This window comes from Penaeus chinensis, chromosome 24 (genome assembly GCF_019202785.1).
Source record: "Penaeus chinensis breed Huanghai No. 1 chromosome 24, ASM1920278v2, whole genome shotgun sequence".
Taxonomy (NCBI): Eukaryota; Metazoa; Arthropoda; class Malacostraca; order Decapoda; family Penaeidae; genus Penaeus; species Penaeus chinensis.
In genome coordinates this window covers 2,671,135-2,689,225 of record NC_061842.1, presented here as the reverse complement: position 1 = coordinate 2,689,225, position 18,091 = coordinate 2,671,135, and the positions used below count along the sequence as shown (strand labels likewise).

General features: G+C 36.8%; 1 protein-coding gene across 4 annotated transcripts in view; it reads right to left on the bottom strand.

Moving 5' to 3' along the window:
- Nucleotides 1-5,459: 5,459 nt before the first annotated feature.
- LOC125038122 (kinesin-like protein KIF3B) overlaps nucleotides 5,460-18,091 on the bottom strand; it is a 29,407-nt gene continuing 16,775 nt past the window's right edge. For 2 of the 4 annotated variants that reach the window (XM_047631429.1, XM_047631428.1), the window contains exons 11-17: nucleotides 17,792-17,989; nucleotides 17,424-17,647; nucleotides 17,132-17,237; nucleotides 16,688-16,810; nucleotides 16,111-16,316; nucleotides 15,421-15,499; nucleotides 5,460-9,126 (exon numbers count right to left, since the gene is read on the bottom strand). In XM_047631429.1, the coding sequence (XP_047487385.1) occupies nucleotides 8,056-9,126; nucleotides 15,421-15,499; nucleotides 16,111-16,316; nucleotides 16,688-16,810; nucleotides 17,132-17,237; nucleotides 17,424-17,647; nucleotides 17,792-17,989 (2,007 nt within the window). In that variant the 3' untranslated portion in view covers nucleotides 5,460-8,055. The remainder of the gene's footprint in view (nucleotides 9,127-15,420; nucleotides 15,500-16,110; nucleotides 16,317-16,687; nucleotides 16,811-17,131; nucleotides 17,238-17,423; nucleotides 17,648-17,791; nucleotides 17,990-18,091) is intronic. The other 2 variants (XM_047631426.1, XM_047631430.1) reach the window with 2 other exon arrangements.

Here is an 18,091-nt window from a genome sequence, read left to right as displayed (position 1 = left end):
CAAAGCCAAGCAGGTTTAGTGAAGTTTGGCTCATAAATCAAATTTGCTTTGTGTTTCCTCTTTCCATGCTGTCAATATGAATATGTGTTCTTCACAATTATAGACTAAAAAAAATAACAGCACAGCACAGTTCCTGGATGATTAGACATAAGTTCACAACAGAATTGGAACCCTGAATGAATCAGTTAACTAATTCATAATAAGAGCTTTTCAAAGTTGTAGCTATGAAATGAAAACATAAAATTTTAAAAATATATAAATATACTGCAAATATCCTCCTCCTTACACAACAAAATCCACTGATACCAGTTATGTAAAGTCAGCAAAGGTTTCAAATAAAACACCTAATTTCATAAAGAGTATAATGCACCAATATAATAAATATGCAATATGTACTAATAGGTTACAGATCATTGGCTTGCATTGTAAACCATGTCATTCCTGTGGAGGGCTATAAGTTTACAACATACCAAGAACTAAAATAAATAAATACAGCCTTTAACTTAAGCATTTACAATCCATTACACTCTTACTCATTTACATGTAGTGACAATTATAGTACAGCTCAACAGATTCTTTTGGCCATTAATGACACTGGCTTTATTCAAAACCACTAAGTAAATGCTGCATGCTAAATTTCTCAGTGAATGATTATATGACAATATATATCTAATATCAGATTCTCAACAAACAAATGTTTGTTTGTTTTTTGCAGTAATTTTTACAGCCACTGTAATATTGTTTGGCCAAATAAGTAAGCTGCCAACAGACTAGAATATTTATCATAAGTAGGTCATGATAGCTCCATTCCATACTATATTTTCAACTGCTAATTAACCTCTCTGATATTAGCAGTACATACAGTACACGTTTATTTATCATCTCTTTCATTTTCATTGCTTATAGCATGTATATTCGTGCCCTCTTATTTATTACCAGTATGGCAGAAAAGCAATTTGGCTTTCTGGGTGTGAATTACACATGGCAGGTGTTCATATTGTATGGCTTTGACACAAACAAGTCCAAAATTTACTGTGTCAAGAAAGTCATGCGACAAATACCTTTCACTATGAAATCCTAGACATAAGTTTGTCTGATGCTCGGCTAACTTTTTGCCTTACCTTGTCTGCATCCTGCCACAGATTTACTCATGCAGGAAGTATACAACTGCTACCAGTACAATTCTAAAGTTTGTTCTCATGCTACAATATATACATAATAACTTTTTTTCTCTTAAAATATGTGGGAAATTGCTCCCTCTTTCTGTTATTTAGCAAATCTAATATATAGCTCATAACATGTCTGCCATCAAGAATAGTTTCTACTATATAAGTACACTTATTCCACCTGTTCATATCAGCCATTCCAATAATGAGAAGGCATTCTAATTGTTGCAAATTTTTTTACTGTTATCCAATCTTCACTAGAGACTTGTAAATTAAATTAAATAAATAATATACCCAAGAAAAAGTGCAACACACACCAACCAACTCTTAAGATATAAAATTTCATTATTACCATATCTTTTGCACATAATTATCTACAAAATAAAATATAATATTTTTCAACAGATCTGAACACAGTAATATAAATTTTCTCTGGAAATATAGTTAATCTTATCCTATTTAAAATGCCACTCCTTAAATGCACTAGCTTTGTTCGAAACGCATCCATTATTTAAGTTAATTAGGCAGTTCTTAACACATCATTTAGAATTATTGTTTGGCAAAGGCCATGATTTTGATCAGTTCACAGTAATCACTTACTGAGAGATACCAGACATTTAATCAATTTCCATGCTTACGAATGACAACACTTTATCCAAAGATTTTTCCTCAATTCTATGCCACCTCTACTAGTACTATTGCAAAAGTCTAACAATATCAAATGTAGAAAAATCAAACCAATAAATACCAAAAAATAAATAAATAAATAAATAAAACCTATGCCACTTGGAATAATTACATAATTTATATATTTTTGTAACCTTCATGTGACCTTAGTAACCAATGAGGCTCGGCCGAGGTCAGCACAGTGAATCTGACATTTAAACCTACATTTTTTTACATTCTTGCTTCAGCCTCATCATAAACCTTCTAACATTTTGATGCTTTGTTCCTTTTCCAAATTCCATTCCCCATAATTGATTTGTATTAACTCTCCTGATGATCACATCCAACAAAATGTGTTTATATTTTTGTTTGAAAGGGTCTTCTAAACTTCATAATAGTAAATAAATTGGCAACAATGATCTTTGCAGCTTAAACTAGTATATATTTACAAAATTTACAAGCAGTCATTGTGAGATACATGATGAGAGCTTTAAAAAAAAAAAGAAAAAAAAATCCTCTTTCACTCTTCCTTTGTGTCTGCTTTCCATTTATAATCACACAAAAGGTCACTGAAAATTCTGCCACAGGAGGAAAAGAGGTGTCATTTGAAAAAAATTACTGAAAATTAACAAAAGTAGCTTTACATGTGCTTATACAAACTGTAATGATGTAAATATCAAAACTAAGATAGAGAAACGGAAGAGTAAAATGTAAAGGAAATGGTAACATACTATTTGCCAATCTACCACAGCCTAAAAATCTACAAAGACAAAGGCCTATTAAATAGTTTTCAGTAAGAGATATAACACAACTCAATAGTACCTTTAGCAATCTGTTACATAAACAATAATTATTAACGCAAACTTACATATATGACTTTGATCATTGGTTCCTAATTTTCGTAGTGAAGACTAAGTTCTAATGCATAACACACTATCAGCATGAACGACAATGAGCAAAAGGAGCAATAATGAACCAAGAAAGAGATCTGGCTGTATGTAGTAAACATCTTAAGTGTGAACAAAAAAGTAATGCAGCAATTTTTGACTACAAGTTCTTCCTTTGCTTCTCTGACCGTGACCATTTTTTATAAGCATCCAACATTGCTTCATCTGTATATGAACACGCAATTATTTGAAATTTTGCATATGACTGTGGCTACTTTACTTGAAAGTACTTGACTGGGTACTAACAGAATATACACAAAACCAAAGCGAAGAGAGTTAAGGAAACTTTTGCTTTCTCAAAGTGCTAAAGAGCTCTTGTTGCACTCTTAACAGACATTTACAATAAATCTAACTTAAATAGTTTGATATCAAAGTGTCCAGAAAAATCACATTCTTTCTATAAACCACATGTATTCCACTTTCATTTTTTTAAAGATAAATTACCAGATAAACCTATCAATAAGGAGCTGGTATTTGACTATTTGACTTACCTTACAAGAAATAAGTACCAAAGAACCAGAATTCTTGAGAACAGTGGCCCATAACGTGCAAAATGAATCAGTCACTCTTGATGACATTTCACCATAATAACTATTAGTAAAATGCATGAACCTTTTTTTTAGAGAAGGCCAGACTTTGAAATATTGCTTAACATTTCGTAAACCAATGGCAAGTTAATGTAATTCAAATGTAAATAAATTTCAGCTCCAGAATAAACTGGACAGACACTCTGAAAATATCATCATAATACCATACTGTTCTTGACATTCTTAAGATTTCAATGAATCCAGTATTTTCATGTCATGTTTTACCTACATATGAGATCCACCTTACGAAGGCTAAACATTTTTTTTATTTATCTCAAGTGTCTCTGATAGAGTGTCTGGAATTCAGTATAATTCAGTTTATATCCAAGTTTTACATCTGAGGGTAACACTTCAAACATCTCTAGTAACATCACAAACAGAGAATCTAGCTAGAATTTCTTGACAATTCTCAAGGGACACTGACATCCTATGATACTTCCCCAAATTCCTTCTCTATAAACTGTTCCTGCTTAACTGTCTGAGATTCCTAACTAATCAAATCAATACTTTACTTCATCTGATATAAAACAGACTTAGCTACTGCAAAACAGCTACATCTTGAACTTTAGAAGTACAAAATGCTCATCAGAATCCCATCACTTGGATATCAGTCCAATGGAGAGGGCATCATTGAGTCAATTCATCATCAGAGAAGTTAGTCATTTTATACTCTCAATGCTGTAACATTTATCTTTGAACAAACATTGATATAGTTGTTAATCTAGCTGTAATTTACTACTTACAATTAGATGATACAGCTACCCTCAGAACATTTACTTGCAAATGGAGCTATATCTTGATTCTCTGTCATATTTAATGCAGGAAACCACTCCTAACAAAGGTAAAGGATCTAATTGAATGTCTAATACTAGAGACAAAGCTATCATAGCAGAGGAGACTAATTAGCACAGGGGACCTTTGTGTGGAGTCCAGATAAAAAGCATGCATGTATGTGAAAGTGCCTGAGATCAAGAATAATAGTAAGAGAGAGCAAGAGAGTGGCTGCAAGAGAGAGCAAGAGAGTGGCTGCAAGAGAGAGCAAGAGAGTGGCTGTAAAAGAAGAGTGAAAAGAGAGAGCAAGTATGATAGCAAGAGAGCGAGAGTGAGAATTAAAGAGAAAGAGCAGGAGCAAGAAAGTGAGCAAGAGCAAGAGAACCGTGGCTGTAAGAGAAGAGTGAAAAGAGAGAGCAAGCAGGAGAGAGTGAGAGTGAGAGAGAGTGAGCGAGACCAAGAGGGAAAGAGGGAAAGAGGGAAAGAGGGAAAGAGGGAGAGAGGGAGAGGAGGGAGAGGAGGGAGAGGAGGGAGAGGAGGGAGAGAGGGAGAGGGATAGAGGGAGAGAGGGAGAGGAGGGAGGGAGGGAGGGAGGGAGGGAGGGAGGGAGGGAGGGAGGGAGGGAGGGAGGGAGGGAGGGAGGGAGGGAGGGAGGGAGGGAGGGAGGGAGGGAGGGAGGGAGGGAGGGAGGGAGGGAGGGAGGGAGGGAGGGAGGGAGGGAGGGAGGAAGAGGGAGGGAGGGAGGGAGGAAGAGGGAGGGAGGGAGGGAGGGAGGGAGGAAGAGGGAGGGAGGGAGGGAGGGAGAGGGAGAGGGAGAGGGAGAGGGAGAGGGAGAGGGAGAGGGAGAGGGAGAGGGAGAGGGAGAGGGAGAGGGAGAGGGAGAGGGAGAGGGAGAGAGAGAGAGAGAGGGAGAGGGAGAGGGAGAGGGAGAGGGAGAGGGAGAGGGAGAGGGAGAGAGAGAGAGGGAGAGGGAGAGAGGGAGAGGGAGAGGAAGGGGAGCGAGGGAGAGGAAGGGGAGAGAGGGAGAGGAAGGGGAGAGAGGGAGAGGAAGGGGAGAGAGGGAGAGGAAGGGGAGAGAGGGAGAGGAAGGGGAGAGAGGGAGAGGAAGGGGAGAGAGGGAGAGGAAGGGGAGAGAGAGACAGAGCGAGAGAGAGAGAGAGAGAGAGAGAGAGAGAGAGAGAGAGAGAGAGAGAGAGAGAGAGAGAGAGAGAGAGAGAGAGAGAGAGAGAGAGAGCGAGAGAGAGAGAGAGAGAGAGAGAGAGAGAGAGAGAGAGCGAGAGAGAGCGAGAGAGAGAGAGAGAGAGAGAGAGAGAGAGAGAGAGAGAGAGAGAGAGAGAGAGAGAGAGAGAGAGAGAGAGAGAGAGAGAGAGATAATTTGTATGAGTGTGTAAAAATGCTTGAAAATTTCTATGTAAGTATTCATGCATGTACAAAACCACACATTCAACAGTATTGTATACCAAGGAAATTACTAAAATACATCAATTTGCCTTTGTATATGTAGGTTTGATCCTCCTGTAGACATGCACATGTACGGCTCATTTTATCTATTGCACTGTCTCTACAATAACATAATGTTGAATACTCTTCAGTTAGTTTTTTTTCTAATGAGTATCACAAAAAGGCATCTCTAACCCTGCACTTCCATAGAGCCATTTATGCAAACATAATATTGTCATAGCCATAATGTCTATATACAGATACACAAAAAAAATATAGTATCCTGGCAAACATGTTTATACTGTATACAGTAGCAACCTTACATACAGCACTTCATCAAGTTGTATTACACTACAAATAGAGGTTCTGACATGTCTTTCTAAACCACTTGCTTTGCTTTAGACCCTAAACAAACTGGCAAGACTAGATAACTTTAAGAATCAACAGCTTCACAAGTCTGACAGAAGTCTTGCTTTTTTCATAAACAGTATACATTTCAAACAATAAAAAACAACCATGTCTCAGTTCATTACCTTCTTGAAGTTCAAAGTACAGATCATCATCTTCCACCTCACCATCAGAGGTCAATTTGTTCTGTCAAGCAAGATGGCTTCTGACTAAACCTCCGAAGTTGCCATCTGACCCAAGTATTTAGTCCTACAGGCATGAGGCATCAAATTCAAAGCACAGTCAAAATTCTAACCCTCAGAAAAACTAACACACTTGAGTTACTACTGCTGTAAAGTGTATATAGTCTGGACATAATGGTCATTAGGAATTGGACAAGAACTTTTTTTTATACTTTTTTCTTTTCCTTTTTTTTTCTTTGGTTTTTCTGAAGATTTTATCAGGCAGGCCGGGCAGCTCCCATCACTAAAAAGAGCTCAAGTCCGCATTATCACAGATATGCAACGTGCACATAAATAGAAGAAAGAAAGAAAAGAGGAGAAAGTTGCAATGCCATAGAAAAGAAAAAAAAACACTTATGTAGAAAAAAAACATCTTTGGTGCTTAAAAAAAATAAACAGGTGCAATATTAAAACAAAATGAAGCATAGGGGGAGATCAAAGAATGAAAGGAAAGAGTTTCAATACCAGGGAGATGTGGCGACTTAATTATCTTGACAAGTTCTTTAACAAGTTGCAAGTACTCTCTTTCCAGATCCATTTATCTTCAGTCAATCAAATACATACACTGCACACACCCAAGTAGCTTTGTCTTATATGCAAATAATATTTCCTCTTCTGTAAGAAAAAAATCACGATAAGGTGGCAGGATACAAGCACAAATCAAAAATGAATACACACTATCACCATATGTACAGACAATCAGTTAATTACTGACACTTCACCCAATCCTGTTTCTCATCTGCATCATTCCTACTTTGTTTTGTGTTTTAGTCCTGTCCCAAGTTCCTTTCAATTTGTTTGCAAAACAAGTAGATTTTTTTCTTACTCGGAATTGCCTTTCTCAGTATTGTTAATTTTATATAAGTTAAATTTATATCCAAGAATCACTGCCAATAAAAGGAAGTGATACTATATTGCTGTTTCTTACATAATTCTAGAGCTTAGAGTCAATACTTATACCTTTAATTTTTGTCTTAAGCTTCTTCTTTTTGATAAAATGAGGTGCTTCATGAAAACCTGAAGCAAAAACTCCTTACTTACATCTCCGTGAGATACTCATGTATAACCTACATATTCTTATCCACAAGGAGTTGTACACCCCAACCTTAGCCTAAATGTTAACATCTAATATAATTCTTACACATCAAATATCATATCCAGTGAAAATCCCTCTTCTAAGATCCTTAGAATGATAAAATCCCTGAATTTCAGAGAGAATCTTACCAAAACAAGAAAGTAAGTGATGCTCACCCAAATTCTTCCATACAATGCCTAACACACTCTGAAAGCAACTCTATAGCAAAGCTCTAAACAGCCAGATCAATATAAAGCTGCAAAGCCAAGCTTACACAAAAGAAAAATGTTTACATAAATTAGGAACCAAACTTTTGATGGTTAAAACAAAGGACAACAACAAAACAAAAAATGCATTTGTTAAAAAATAACTGTAAGGCTAATGACAATGTATCCCCTTTAACTGTAAGGAATGAAGTTTCTTTCTCAAACTAGTTCAATTTTCTGCACAGAATTCAACAAATAAAAACCAAAATTAAGTAAATTATTTTGATTTTGAAGCTTTCTTATCATTCAAGCTACCTGACATTTTCCCATGATACAAAAAAAAAATATATTATCAAAGTACTAGCATATTATACTGTCATCTCATATTACTCACTTCATACTAATACAAACTCAAGCACCAACCCCTTTAAGAACAAATAATTTCCAATCAATCTATAAAAGAATAAAAGCACCTGATACAGGACTTAATTTGAAAATAAAAAGATCTGAAGCCAAACCATTCTCCAGAGTGAGGCAATTCATGTGAATCACTTCCTTGGATTTCAGTCTAAAATGAGATCCAGTCCATCACTTCAGACAGACACCCACACATGCCAACATACACACGGTAAATGAATACCAACACACAGCAAAGACACAGTGCTGAGACCATGTCTTCCCATGCTCTCTCTGACACACCATAGCTATCCATGCTTAAGGAGTAAACCATTCGAGATTCAGACATATTTCTGAATTTTCTCAAGGAAAACATGACAGGAGTTAGGAAGCGTAAGGTGTCATCTCCCTCAAAATGTATCAAACACAACGCTAGCTGTTTCCACTGAGAGGACGGTAAACGCCACATAATTCTTTCATATGTGCACGGGTGCATGGAGCTTCTCCAATCTATCCGCTTCTTGTGCAACAGGCAGCTAAATCTCTGGGAGAGGCTGCCACCTGACCCCTTCACAGAACTTCTTGACATATGACAACACCATATTCTGTGAAGGAAATCATTCTTACTTGCACTTGACTTTCTGGGACATAGTCTTCTGTGATCTGGTTGGCTTTGTTGGCAGAGATGACTTAAAGAGGAAGAATAAGAACAGGAAGTATCTTGTTTATCTACGCAACAATGGGAGTTGAGTAGCACCTTTCTGGGTTTACTTCTACTTAAAGATGTTAAACAGCGTTTGACTTGAGGCCTATAGTGATAACAGGTGCGACGCGCTCCAAAAGGCCCTAGGACAAGTTGAGTTCCCTTTTCCAAGCCAAGAACCAGAGATTCTTCAAGACTCATCTGCTTCTGTGCTGAGAATTCTCTCTGACTTTCTGAGGTAGCCTCCGACTGGTGACTCTCTGCTGTGCTAGTCTCCAAAGAGGACTTACCTTCTCCTCTTTCTTCAAGACCTTCTCTTACATCAACCTGACTTTTTGTCTTCTGGTTTGGCTGACTGTACTTTCTTCTAGAGTCTCTGGTTCTACACGGAAAATAACTGGGATCCTCATCATAGTCGTCTTCAAGCATTTCGGAGCAGCTGGGAGCCCACAGGCTGGTTACTTGGGAACCAGACCGCGGGACTTTGGGTACAAAGAGCTGTCCGGCACCTGTGATGGGGGGCGTATCCCACTCTTGAATCTGCAAACAGACCAGATTGTGAATGATAACAATCTAACAATGAATGTCAACCTCAGAATAACCTGCCAATAAGTGATGCTATAAGGTATAAGGAACTACAAATAAACTGCCAAAAAACTGTACATGAAATATCAGATACTATGCTGGTGATGAGAGGGTTTCTTTCTACATTTTGTGATTTATCTTCTACCTTAACAAACAAATTTTCAATGCATACAAAATAAAAAATCCTTTTCTAATCCTTCCTCTTACCTACATTCCTAATATCTAAGTAATTTCACAAATAACCATAACAAAAATGCAAAACTACAAAATCACTGAATTTTTCTTCTCCCACACTGAAGTTCTAACTTGGCATGCTACTTTCCATCAACACTCAGCTAATGCACTTATAGGAATTTAATCAGGTTCAAACATTATTAGATTCCATTGTAAAGCGGCATTTTATTGCAATAGGCCACTGAAACTTGCTTATTATGTTCAACTTCGTTAAGCAGAATTTCCAAGTCTCCAATTTATTTAATGTAAAAATGCACTGCAACATGGATATGCACCATGCATGACTGTTATACATACATTTCTCTATGCATGTGTATGTATATGTATAATGTGTGTGTATTAACCAAAGAAATTACTGGGGCTATACCCTTTTTCTTCACTTCAGTTAGTAACCCTGCTCTTAGGAAGCAATACCGAAGTAGCAGTATGCCAACAGTCAGGTTTTGGTCCTGATGGCAAGTATCAAGATATGGTTGACAATGATCATTAATGGCAATGAATTGTTGCCTCCTCTTTGGGAAAAAATCCTAGATGTTAGACATCATGATTCTGGCACTTATTTTTTCAAAGATGAGCATATTTTAAAAAGATTTTATGTTTGGGTAAAGGAAAGTGATGTCTGAAACATATGAAGCAATATGACAAGTTAAAATTAGTCCTAATTTATGGTAATCTTCTAACTAGTCTATTCCAAGTTCCCATTTTTTTTTCTGGTGATGTGTGATATGATTGTTCAAGTGGGTATATATAACCAAGAATCACACAAGGGAAAAAGACTTCTTACTTGACTGCATCTATGCCATGCCACATTCTCACAAAAGCTCTCTGGGTCAATATATGCAAACCATGAGACTTTACTGGGTAAAAATGTGTGTGCTACCACGACCTTGTCAAGTACTACAGTTTATTTGACAGTAAAAGAGAGTGGCACTCTGTGTTTCTTTATTAATCTAAGGATAACCTCTCTATTTGGAGAATAATAATGACAATTATCACCAAAATTACAATAATTACTCTATTCTATTAAATTACTTTAAACCCTGCGATCCAGATGACGTGACCATCATATCACGAAAAAATCTGGCTTCAAAGGTGGGTGACATGAACATGTCATCATGGGAATATATGGCTGTAGGCTGGGCTGCTTCAAAATTGCTGTCATGAGCATTTCAGCTGAAAGCCCGGGTAAAGGGAATGACTTTCCATGAGTGCACAAAGCTCTTGGAGGGTGATTAGACTCATATGCCATTTAGGAAGGGGCTTTTGCATTATTGTCATCTGTAAAAAATTGTGGAATGTACCGTCCATGAGCCATGACTGGAAGAGCACTGGCTCGAGGAAGAATGCTATTTCCATACTCAGAATCCTATTCCTGCCCGCCATGACCAGTGGTACAGAAAGTTTTTTTAAACGACACAAATTGTAAAACGTTACTTATTGTTATTTTTATTGCAGTGAGTTATAGACAACCTCGAGAGATGATATAGAGGCTGTGCAAGGAAAACAGTCTATTACCATCTGGATAAAGCAAATCAGATAAAAATATAGACACTAGAAAATATCAAAAAAGCTACAAATGCTTACACAGACATGGAGAAAATAACATTGCAAAGGGGAGGCATGGAGTCTCGTCACCCCACATGAGTGTTCATACACGCCTGGCCTACAAGCCACACAACCTTCAGAATAGCCACTGAAGTAAGCCTAATGCCCATATTTTGTTGGCATCCAGATCCACTGGGTTAAGCTGTGGCACTTTCAGCTGTACACACAGGTTGGTTTCCTCCTTCCAATCACTTCATGCTTTTTCATTGGTGATGATTTATTTTTCTGTTTGTTTACTTTCATAAGCATATTTAAAAAAATTGTTTTTTGTCCTTCCATAAAACTGTAAGACTTCTATTGCTGTGAGTGTAACAAATACAATGAGATAAGAAGGACTCTATAAATTTTGTTCTACCACAACAGTGATGAAGCTACTAGTATTACAAATGAACAAAAGAGAGGATGTGATATGTGTCATATAGCTTGTTTACTTTGAGGAAAACCTTATGGAGAGGCATGCAGCTGACTAGTGCCTGTCCAGTGACCAAATTGGCTAATCTATTCCCATATTCAGTTTACATAAAACAATAAAATATGACAAAAGAGTTGTTGAGCAACATCATACAATCTTTTGTAAATGGAAATTGTTTCTCCTTTTAACTTGGCTTCTCACAAAAATAGCATTGCGGGTTTTGCACGATTACCGCTTTGACAGTTTTCACTTTAAGGTGATGGCCAGTTCCCTCTAAATTTTGCAATACTATTCCTTAGCACCCTGCACCCAGCCACAAAACCAAATGTAAATCCTAGAAAATCACTAGATGCTTTTATGTTGTCACATGGCAATCTGCAAATCCTAACATAATATCTGATATGCAATCAACTAATACTTCCTCATATCTGCCAAACTTTTCTGATAACTGTGTTTTATGGATGACAACAGGTATACATGGTATAAGAAATGAGGAGTAGCTGCAGAATTTAAAATTCAGGAATCCAATTAAGGTGAACCAGAAAAATCACATGACCCAGCAGTTGACAAGGAAAGACAGCAGATGAATGAATACATGAAAGTAGGAAAAAAGAGGGAATGAATCAATTAATGAGAGAGAGAGAGAGAGAGAGAGAGAGAGAGAGAGAGAGAGAGAGAGAGAGAGAGAGAGAGAGAGAGAGAGAGAGAGAGAGAGAGAGAGAGAGAGAGAGAGAGAGAGAGAGGGAGAGAGAGAGAGAGGGAGAGAAAGAGAGAGGGAGAGAAAGAGAGAGGGAGAGAAAGAGAGAGGGAGAGAAAGAGAGAAAGAGAGAAAGAGAGAGAGAGAGAGAGAGAGAGAGAGAGAGAGAGAGAGAGAGAGAGAGAGAGAGAGAGAGAGAGAGAGAGAGAGAGAGAGAGAGAGAGAGAGAGAGAGAATTAATGATTTAGAGGGAATGAGAGAACGGGTGAATGAATGAGAGAGAGAGGGAGTGAACAGTTGAAAAAACAAAAAGAAAGCTGCAAAAGCTTGCTAAAGACAGGAGCCAGGGAGAGGCCCAGGGTGATGGAGTGCTTCTGTGACATCATTAATCTTTCCTTTCTGAAACTCCAATTTCTTGTATGTTGCCAACATTTTAATTCTCACTGACACCTTCCGCCCCCTCTGACACCCTCCCGACCACACTCTTGACTCCCCGTCACTGGCCTACTTGGGGGATATGACATGCCTAACTATGGTTCTTGTAATATTTTTAACCACAGACTTAATCTCTTATCCGCTGATATTACTAATAAAACCAAAAATGTAAAACACAGTGCTACCTCAGAATCACTTCTTAGGAGTAGAGTTGCCAACCAAATCAAACAAATTGGCAGAGCTTCTCTTAAATGCTTCAGTGAATCAAATAGAATCTCATAACTGAACGTTTCTTTCCATCCCCTTCTTCCATATTTGCTACTGCTCTTTTGTTCTACTTGTGCTTGTGCTTGTTCTTGTGCTTGTGCTTGTGCTTGTGCTTGTGCTTGTGCTTGTGCTTGTGCTTGTGCTTGTGCTTGTGCTTGTGCTTGTGCTTGTGCTTGTGCTTGTGCTTGTGCTTGTGCTTGTGCTTGTGCTTGTGCTTGTGCTTGTGCTTGTGCTTGTGCTTGTGCTTGTTCCTCTTCTTGTTCCTCTTCTTGTTCCTCTTCTTGTTCCTCTTCTTGTTCCTCTTCTTGTTCCTCTTCTTGTTCCTCTTCTTGTTCCTCTTCTTGTTCCTCTTCTACTTCCTCTTCTTCTTACTCTTCTTCTTACTCTTCTTCTTCCTCTTCTTCCTCTTCCTCTTCCTAATATTTTTCTTCTTCCAAATATTATTATTCTTCCCAATATTCTTCTTCCTAATATTATTATTATTCCTAATATCATTCTGCTTCAACTTCTTCCTCTTCTTATTCTTCCTCTTCTTATCTTTCCTTTTCTTATTATTATTACTCTTATTATTATTATTATTATTATTATTATTATTATTATTATTATTATTATTATTATTATTATTATTATTCCTTTCCTTCTTCCTCTTCCATTCACTCTTCTTAATCTTATTCTTACTCTCACACAATCTCTTCTTCTAACCATTCTTCTTTTCTTTCTTCTTCTCATTCTCCTTTTCTTTCTTCTTCCCATTCTTCTTTTCTTTCTTCTTCTCATTCTCCTTTTCTTTCTTCTTCCCATTCTTCTTTTCTTTCTTCTTCCCATTCCTTTTTTCTTTCTTCTTCCCATTCTTCTTTTTCTTTTTCTTCCCATTCTTCTTTTCCTTCTTCTTACCTTCCTCCTTGTCCTTCTTATTCTCTTTCTTATCAACTCCTTACCCTCCTCCTTACCCTCTGGCTATCTTCCTTATCTCCCTTATTCTTTTCCATTATTGCATAACAACACTTACTATTTTTACAATCACCTGCTACTACATAATCCATATAAATAATCTAGAGAGAAGTACTTTTATGCATGTTCTTCCTCATCAAAATACATAAGCCATGATCTGCAAAGCTTTAGGCAAAATAATATCTTTGGATATGTTTTGAAATCCAGCAAGGACACCAACATTTTGTTTGTTCATTATTGGAGAATCACAATAACCTGCACATTACTCCTCTTTTCAATTGACTGATGTTTTTCTCTATGAGGATTGCATAATTCACCCCACATATCTGCTTATTCATTATTGTAGTTTGGTGTTCCATTCTCTGAGCTGATGTGGCAGTGGCAAAAGGTACTTGAAACAGTTTATCAAAACTATAACTGTTAGATGATTCTGTCTGATGTCTCTAGTGCTCTAAAATATAGACCTATATGACCTCTGTATTGAAAAGTTGACAAGACTAAGCTTATTTTATGGCATTAGTGGATACAAGTTATGTTTGGAAGATGGAAGGATATTGCTAGAGAAAAAGGATATATTATCTGACATACAAAGAAAAAAATCAAGACTAATTTACATCCAAATGCATAAACATCATCATTACTCTGAAAAGATTTAAAGAAAATTGAGTAAATATTATCACTTTGCTAATCCTATTGAAAGTGACTAACCTACTCACAAAACTACAAATAGCATACAAAGTTTGCAGACATATACATATATAAATGTGTATATATAAATTGTTAATAAGCATTTATAATGTTAGTAGTTCTGAATTAATAACCCTAGGTGTTAATCAAGATTTACCCTTATAACATTTTGTATATATAAGAGCAACACAAGACCAATGAAATACAAGATACATTCCAGAAACTGACTTAGGCACATTCTCTCACTTGAAGAAATGAAAAAACAGGTAATTTCACTCCCAAAACCAATATCCTATCCACTGTACACTATACATCAAATTAGTATACTGATCTGATGAAATATTTACATAGTTTCCTGAAAGTAAATTAAAACAAAATAAGAGAGAGAAAAACACAAAAAGTAAGTGAGAAATAAGAACCAAATGGCTGGGACATGAAACAAAGAAAAACAATAAATAAATAAAAACTACCACACAGAACCATAAATAAAAGGAAGGAAGTCCACAAATCACAGGATGTCATCAGCTATTTCTCAAAACATTAGTGTTTCCCAATCCATTACATAATAATTAAATCTTTAAAAAACAAGATGTAGCAGTTCCAATAAACAGGTGTCAATGCAGCAACCTTGAAGATCGCAGGCTATTATCCTCAGCGAGGTTAAAAGCTGCGACTGAGGCAAGGTGAGACAGGTTAGGGCATGGAGTTTGTGAGAGAAACATGTCTTAAGTCAGGAGGCCAAGGGAATTGCAAGAGACAAATGGAAGACATTCACGTTAAAAGCGAGGACAGAAGATCACATATCCGGGTTACAGAGGAGACATGTCAAGTCGCACATCTGGGTTAGCTCCAAAGGCTTCTTTTTTTTCTCTTTTTTTTTTTTTTTTTGAGAAACTGTACATTTCCAATTCCCAGTTTGGTTAGGATAATAAAAATACTTGTGAAAAAAAAATTCCAGTACCTCAGGAATGATTGAACTCATGGTTTCTTTGTAATTTTTAATCACAGCACCAATGTCATCATTATCACATGTGGACAACCTGAAAATGTTGGAAAACAGGTCAACTTGGGGATTCTTTTGTAGGATTTAGAAAGCCTCCGCTTCTTTGAGCTCCATCTTGATAATAAAAGAAAACAATAATAATAAGGTAGGAACTTAAACAACAATTAGGGACAAACCCCTGAAAGTAAATAACAAAAAGAGAGAAATGAGACGTGAACAAAAGGAATATGAAATGCAATCGTTTCATCAGGAAATACAAAAATGCTGCTGGAAATTTTGATAATAACAGCATTCCCTACAGACTCCAGCTTCCCCTGAAGACAGTCATTTGTTAGTCTGGAATTTCTGAAGTGTCATTCAGAAGGACTGTTATCAACAAAAACATCAGAAGAACAGTTTATACATTCTTCTCAAGCATGAACTTTCCTTTCTTTTAATAAAGCCAATTTCAAAAAATTCTGTAGAATGCATAAAAGAATAACTTGAAAGAATTCAATCAGAAAATAAACAGTAAAATAAAGGGGGGGGGGGGGGAGAAGAGAACATTCAAAGGCTAAGGAGTGCCTCATTCTGAAACAGAAATTGCACTTATGAGTTTTCACAGACAAGACAGATTTCTAAGATTCTACAGCAAAACGATGTACTCACTTTCCCTTGGTCTTCCCCTTCCTAGTTGACCTCACAGCCTGGGAGCGGTTGAGGGTCGCGAGGGAAGCATCGATACTCAGGTCATCATCTATTGGCATGAGGGCGGCTTCTAGTGCTGCTGCAACACGAGGGGCAACAACAGGTCCTTCCCAATCTCTTGTTGTACGAACAGCTGGGTCCAGCTCCACTACCATGATGTTTTCTCCCTGAAAATCATTTTTTTTTCCATTAACCAAAATAGACTGCTTTCAAGATGCACAGTAAAAAGAACCATTAACTTTATAAAACTATACTGAAGTTAACCTCCCCACAGAGCTTACCTTAGTCCTTAGTTGCTTATCAACTTCTGTTCTATTTGATATTTTATAACATTTGAAGTCCATTTTAGCTTACCTCTATTATCCAAATTCCTCTCTATTATCACTCTGACCTCCCTCTCATAAATTAGATTAATCTAGATGCCCTTCTTTTATCATCTCAAATGTATCAAATTATTTATTTCTACATTCAGTTTCCCTTACTTTCAGTTATATCTCCAAATCTTTTTAAGTATATTATTAACATCATGCAAACTCACCTTGTATCTTGGGTTATGATCAAGCGAAGCCTGCATTTTGGCATATTCGGAGGTGGGTCTTCTTGAGGCTGAAGATACTGGCCTCTTCAGAGTTCCTCCTGTCTGCCGAACCACCGGTCGCAACTGAAATTAATGGAAACTCATCTTAATATGGATTTGCACACCACTGGCTATCTGATATTCAAAGGATTACAAAAACATGGCATAAAAGTTAATACCAAGTAGCAAAAAATAGTTACCTTTCCTTGATTTCAAATAATAGATGTATCTTCCTTACAGAGACTTCTATGGAAACATTTTCTAATTCCGTTTTGAAGTCTATAATCATAACATCATTTTCCAGAAAAATCTAATAATTTGTTAAATGATTTTTATTTCAAACACATGAGAAGAATGAAGTACAGTGAGTACAGATGTTTCCATTTCTTTCCAAGGTATACTTACCTTCCAGACATCTTCATCCTCATCAAAAAATGCACGAGACAGAATCTTGCGCTTCTCTTCAGGGGATATAAAGTTTTCAATTATAAGGGCTTTAAGTTTCAGTTCTCTGAAAAGGGGGAGAAACCATATAGAATCAATATGAGGATGTACTAATAAATATCACATACATCATCTTTATATAAGAAAACCTTCTCAAATTCACAACCAAGAAATTCAAATGAAGTATCAGAAATGGGAAAGTCCTCCCTAAGTTACAGCAATGCCCACAAAAACAATGAGCCTCTGTTCTGACCTGGTAAGAACATCCTGTGTATGCTGTAGGTCCACACGATCTCTGCAAAACTCCTCATGCAGGTCTCCCATCTCTTGTTTCACTGATTGTAATTTGGCAAAGAGCTTTTTCAATTTACGCGTCTTTGCTTCCACCTCTTGCTGGAGTGAAGAAAAGGTGGAGGCAATTTCGCAAGAGGATTCCTCCTCTTTCTCCAGTAACTGCAGCATTTCTCTCTCTATTCTCTGCAATACAATGAGAACACATCTATCAATAACATAAATCAATCATAACACAATACCAGATTACATACATAATTTATTGTTAGGCAATAAATGTTTAACAAAAAAAACAATTTCCACCCCAAAAATGCAAGCAATCAGCATTACTTTCTGTTCCAACAGCTCTTGCGTCCGTTGTTCAAGAGCTCTCTGCTGTTCATTAGTGTGGTCTATTATGTTCTTGCCTCCACAAAGTAGCTTGGATTCCATTGTCTTAATCCTGCCCATCAACTTCTCCTGTGCTTCTTTTGCAGCCACTATTTCTGCTTCTTTATTTTTCATGTCCATTAAGTATTGCTGTTTTTCCTGGGAATTATACATAATAAAATTAGTGAAAATACTACAATAGCAACACCAACAATCATAAGAAGAAAATATATTTCACAGTAACTTCCTTAACCACTCCTG